The 6,000-nt window shown below is 42.3% G+C and overlaps 1 protein-coding gene across 1 annotated transcript; it reads right to left on the bottom strand.

Annotated features, from left to right (window-relative positions):
* Window positions 1-2,687: 2,687 nt before the first annotated feature.
* Smim26 (small integral membrane protein 26) lies at window positions 2,688-4,045 on the bottom strand. Its single transcript, XM_032904336.1, has 2 exons — window positions 3,874-4,045; window positions 2,688-3,021 (listed from the first exon to the last, which is right to left on the bottom strand). Exons 1-2 carry the CDS (start codon window positions 3,986-3,988, stop codon window positions 2,813-2,815), a joined length of 324 nt encoding a protein of 107 aa, XP_032760227.1. The 5' UTR covers window positions 3,989-4,045; the 3' UTR covers window positions 2,688-2,812.
* Window positions 4,046-6,000: the final 1,955 nt, after the last annotated feature.

Below are 6,000 nucleotides of genomic sequence, written 5' to 3'. Positions count from 1 at the left end.
TAAAAACCAGGGATGGCAACCCTTACATGGAATACCGGCACTCAAGAGGTAGAGAGGCAGGAGGGTTCAGGGTGGAACTATACAATCAGAATGCAGGCTGAGCTGCATGAGACTCTGTATCTAATTGTTTTTAAAAAAAAAAAATCTAAATTAAGAACATTCTATCAGGTAGTCAATTTTTCACATCCAAAGGAAAAAAAGTCTGGCTCAATGGGTACAGACAGGCACTCACTGCCTTTAATGACCTGAATTTGATCCCCAGGTCCCTCCCTGACATCACTAGATGTCCTCCAAGCTCCACATGTACCCTATGTCACATGCAAATGCATGTTAACAGACATGTACACAAAACGAATAAAATGTGAGAAGGCTGTACTATATGCATGAACTTTGGTACATCCTGACCAGGATAAAAAGAAAGGGGAGAAAGTTGTTATTAGGATGCTAACAGTGAGCTCACTGACCCAGGAAAGCACTGTTTATAATTGTGGTTTCATTACAAATGATTCATATTTGATTAAAGACCTTTCTCGGAATAACTGATCTACAAATATTAATTTGGTTCTTCCTAATTTAAAAAAAAAAATTCTAGTTTGCTCTCGGTAGTGTCTACCAAAAATGGGAATTGGATCCCCTGGGACTGAAGTTATGGATTGTTGTGAGCCCCCATGTGGGTGCTGGGAATTGAACCCAGGTCCTCTAGAAGATATGCAGTGCTCTTAACCATTGAGCCATCTCTCTAACCCTTTATGCTGTATTCTTACACTATACTACTGTCACTGACAGTAGAAGTCTCGCACTTTATCCTATACGTGATGTTTTAACACCTCTTTAATGCCGGATGACATACTCCCTTAGCTCTCACCTTTCCTTATTTTTCTGGAAATCTCTAAAGATGGCAGATGTTTTGTAAGACACCCGCTGTTGGTTTCGAGTGCTGGGGATTTAGTCAGTGCTTTCTTTACACGAAGAGAGCATTCTACCAGAGGCACCTCAGCTCAGCCATCCATCTCATGCTACCCCTCCTGTCTTAGGCTGATCCTCGCCTTCAGTTCGATGTTCTAACATAAATATATTCAATTAGTATTAACTGGCTCTTGGCCTAGCTAAGGAGATACCTTGGCAGCTGGGATTCTTTTTGTTTGTTTGTTTGTTTTTTGTTTTTTGTTTTTTTGGGTTTTTTTGTTTGTTTGTTTCTTTTTTTTTTTGGAGCTGAGGACCGAACCCAGGGCCTTGCGATTTTAGGCAAGTGCTCTACCACTGAGCTAAATCCCCAACCCGACAGCTGGGATTCTTATCATACCATCCACCACTATGCCTTGCAGGGTCTCTAATAGCTATGAGTAAGCCGGGGTGCGGTGGCACATGCCTTTAATCCCAGCACTTAGAAGACAGGCAAGCAGAGCTATTGGAAGCCAGCCTGATCTACATGGAGTTCCAGGATAGCCAGGGCTCCATAGAGAAGACTCTATCAAGACCAAAAAACAACAAACGAACAAAAACATTACATAAGGGTAGAGCCATAGCTCAATGGTTCAGAGGTTCAATTCCCAGCACCCACTTAGCAGCTCACAGCTGTCTGCTGTTCCAGTTCCAGAGGATTTGACACCCTCTTCTGACTGGACATCAGTCGGTCATGGAGTGCACATACATACTGTCCCCAAGAACAGGTCAAGTCTATTAACTTATAAGTTACATTCTAATTCATAAGTTATCCAGTAGATGGTAGAGGGCTGCTTTGAATGCCCCATGAGATTGTACTCCATCCAACCTTAGTGGGACAGCTAAAGCACTGTCTAATAGCAGCAGGAAAAATAAGTTATATAAACTATTTGCCAAAAATTTAGCTTACAAAACCTGAATGTAATTTTCATTATCAGAGCCAGAGAAATCATTCAGTAAGTCACCGTGTTTGATGCTTGACAGCATGAGTTTGGATCCCACATAAAGTCTGATGAAGAGGCATGTCTTAGTCCCAGCACTCCTACAGCAGAGACAGAATCTCCTGAAAGCTTACAGCACAGCTAGCCTGGGGTACCCAGCGCAGCAGCAAAGAGAGATTGTCTTTCAAACAAGGTGGTAGGTTAAGACCAGGACTAACATTTAAAGTTGTCCTCTGACCTCAACACCCATTCACGGTATGTGTCTGCCCTCAGGTACAAATGTGTGCACACACTAATTTTTTTTTTAATAAGATTTGTTTTTATTGCTTTTAATTACATTCAGGTGTGTACGTCTTCGAGTGGAAATGTGCATTGAGGGCAGGTGCCCACTAGGGTCAAAGGCATCAGATCCCCTGGAACTAGAGTCTATGAATGTGCCGGATGAGAGCGTGCTGAGAACTGAACTCTGGTCCGCTGGGAGTACAACGAGTACTCTTCACTGACGAACTATTTCTCCAGCCCCATAAGTAGATTTTTAAGAACTGAAATTTCAGGGCTAGTGAGATGGTTCAGCAGGTGCCTGATGACTTGAGTTTGATCCACACAGTGGAAAGAGACAACCAACTCCTGCAAACTGTCCTCTGACTTCCGTGCACACATATAGCATGCACACGCATGCACACATGTGTACTCACACACACAACTTTTAAAATTTAATGGCTTTATATCAACCTTTCAGCCATGTAAACATGGAAGACTACCTCTTGAATTATGTGTTCAGTACCGTCAAGAAAACACTTGTCACACATTATTAACGCTTATATTTTACAAAGTAAAATTAAATACACTCTTTCCACAAACATGAAATGGAAATCAAGGCATCTGTCAAATACTGAGCCAAGTCCTTGTTTTCAGAATGCAGCAGCTGTTCATGATTGAGGGCCAGGCCCACCAATCCATGAGTTCAGATAGTTCAGGATCCTCTGAGTAACTGGAACAGAATTTTCTGAATACCTTACAATTGTCTTCGTATAAAACCCTTTAATAGGCTCAGCCCTTTCCATTGCTAAATCAGAGTCTTCACTTGTAGAAAAAGGCATTTCATCGCTTGAGTCATCCTCTTCATTTTCCCCATAGTCTTCAAAAGAAAAAAGAAAGAAACCTGAAATTATTAACTTAGACATCAGTCATTAAAGCCTTAGGCATAATAAACCAAAGTTTGATTATGCCATCATATTCTATTGTTATCTTTCTCCAAAAAGGAAAAGCAGAGACAAAAAGGGAAACCATGATGACTGTATGAAATTTCAAACTACAAACACCTTCATGACCAAAAAATTTCCAGCAGATTTTACACTATGGCTTTATTGAGATCTACCTAACATAACATTCAAACTCCTATTACAAGGCACGGTTCAATGGTATTTAGTCTATTCGGCTTGGGCAACCAGACCCGCAATCGATCTTAGAGGACTTTCAGCCACTAAGAGTCACCTTTCAACCTCATCATCACTCCGGTCTCAAGCGATTACGCCAACTGACTTTCCGGTTCCTTAGATTGCCAGCATGTTATCTAAAGGTTTAAGGAGTTTCACGCAACAACTGAGGTGATTTTAATACTCCTTGGTTGCTGTTAAGGCCTGAAACTGCTTGCTCGCCGCCTGCCACAGGGTCGCAAGGAAATGAACGGCACCCGGGCTATTGTCCGAGCCTCTGAAACCCACCTGGCACTACATGGGAGAATTCACAAGTTCTGGCTGAACACAGGGACAGTCTTAGTCAATCAATAAATAAGATGATCCAGATGATAATACTTATTAGCTTCTGGAGTCTTGCTCTTTGCAGATTCCATCACTGCAAATTATCTAAATACTCTTTTGCAGCAGTTTTGCTTAGTACCCCGGGGTTCAAGTACAGAAGGTGGCTTCGGTTACCGGGAAAACAGTCAGGAAGCGGCGGCTGCAAGGCCGATCTTGCCGGAGAACCCTACCTGACATCTTCGGTTTTCGTGTAAGGAAAATCGCCGAGCCCAGCACCGACCAGGCGCCTAGTGCATAGACAATAGACATCCGCCGGTACCAGATCGTAGCCTGGTCAGGACGCATGACTCCATAGGAGAGCTCCAGGGTTCGCGAGGAGGAAGTTCTTCCAGGTGACCACCCCAACCACCAATGGGTCCTCAGCCACTTCCTGGTCAGGCCGCGATGCCTTTTGGGACTCGTAGTCCACGGTTAATCCTGGCTGGGACGAACATTTTAATCGAGACCATAGCCATAGGTTAAGTGCTCAGCTGGCTGCTGGCAATTGTACTGTGTACTATGTGATAGGGAACGGATAGTGATTTGAAACTTCCTTACTTGCAAAGTTGTAATACCTGCCCTCCATATGTCAGGCAGTATTTGAAATGTCGCCCACCATTCCGGCTTCACCCTATTGGTTTTTATTCTCCCTCATACAAAGGTGCACACATCTTTAAAAAAAAAAAAAAAAAAAAAAAAGGTGGGGTGGGGCTTAGATTCCATCGACTACTTGTCTTATTAATACACTTCTGCCAGGAATAATTTGTCTGCACACCAGTAAACCAAACAATCTGAGAGTAAGCCTGAAGTGTTTGCCCAGAGCCGGCTGGGTAATATATTTTGCCTGTTTCAACCTTCCTCAAACTTGATTTCCAAAACAACTGACACCACTGACCCTGCATGCTTTTCTGGTGGCTTCAAAACATTTTTTTCTGTTTCTTTCCTTTTACATTTGTGTTTGCCCTATAGAAATATATACCTGTGTAACATTTAACTCAAAAGAGACTGTGCGTTTAAATATAAAAGCTAAAATTATAAACCTAAAAGCAACCACATACACACACAAAAATCTTTGCCATGCTGGAATGGGCGAAAACTTCTTTGGATATGAGACGCATGAACCACATGAAAGCTGCTTAACTGGACCTAAGAATCACAGTTGAGGAAAAAGAACAATTTCTAAGTCAGAGGTTGACATCAGGTTAATCACTCTCCACATAATTTTGTGACGGGATCTCTCACCTGTAGCTCACTGACTCAGCTAGACTGGCTGACCCAAGCTCCAGAGGTCCTTGAGTCTCCACTCCCCAGTAACTAGGATTACAGACACTCACTTATGCCTAGTTTTTATGTGGGTGCTGGGATCAGAGCTCAGGTCCTCCTACTTGAACATCAAGCACTTTACCTACTGAGCCCGCTCTCCAGCCCAGATGAGCAGCTGGAATTCATGTTATATTGTCTTTAAAAGCCGGCAGGCTTTCTTTTTCAAGATTTTTCTTTTTATGTGTGTATGCATGTGAGAGAGACTATAAGTCACATATAAGTGGGTGTATGTGGAGACCAGAAAATGGTATCAGATCCCCCTGGAGCTGGACTTATAGGTGGTTATGAGTATTCTGACGTGGGTGCTGGGATCTGAGCTCAAGATTCACTGGAAGAACAGCAAGCGCTCTTGACCTCTAAGCTCTCTCTCTCCAGCCCCTAAGGTTGAACATAGAACAATCTTATAATCTATTCCATTCTACTCCACTCCTAGTTACTTCCTCAAGAGAGACAAAAAGCTGTGTCCAGATATATTTTATTCTCAGTAACAAAAGGAGAAACCACTCAAATCTGAGTAGAAGTTAGATTAAAGAGTAGTATACCACCTGGCAATATTTATGAATCTCAGATGGTTTAGAGTAGATGAAAAGCAAACAAGACAAAAACCCTAAAAGTAAATGGAGATAAGAGGGAAAAGCTGGTCAGTAGCCTATGGCCAACACCTACGGCCAACACATAGGTTTCATCTAGCAAACTGATTGAATTGTACGCTTAACTGGGTGAAGATATTGTATGTAAAATCCATCTCAACGAAGCTCTAAGGAGCAGAATAATTGTATTATTTCACAATTGCCTTTCTTCCCACTCTCAACTGTTTGTGTTACCTATAACAACCTTTTGGTCTCTCTGGAGTTTCTGCTGTATACAAATCCAGACTGCCAGTCTACCTAGCACTTCTACTGTGCATCACCCAAGCTCCTTAAAATGTACAGTATTGAACTAATGACTGCCACACACAAGAAACAAACTTTCTCTTCCTGTTCCCTAATTAAGGC

The sequence above is a fragment of the Rattus rattus genome, chromosome 5, assembly GCF_011064425.1.
Source record: "Rattus rattus isolate New Zealand chromosome 5, Rrattus_CSIRO_v1, whole genome shotgun sequence".
Classification (NCBI taxonomy): domain Eukaryota; kingdom Metazoa; phylum Chordata; class Mammalia; order Rodentia; family Muridae; genus Rattus; species Rattus rattus.
This window is presented reverse-complemented; position numbering and strand designations above follow the sequence as displayed.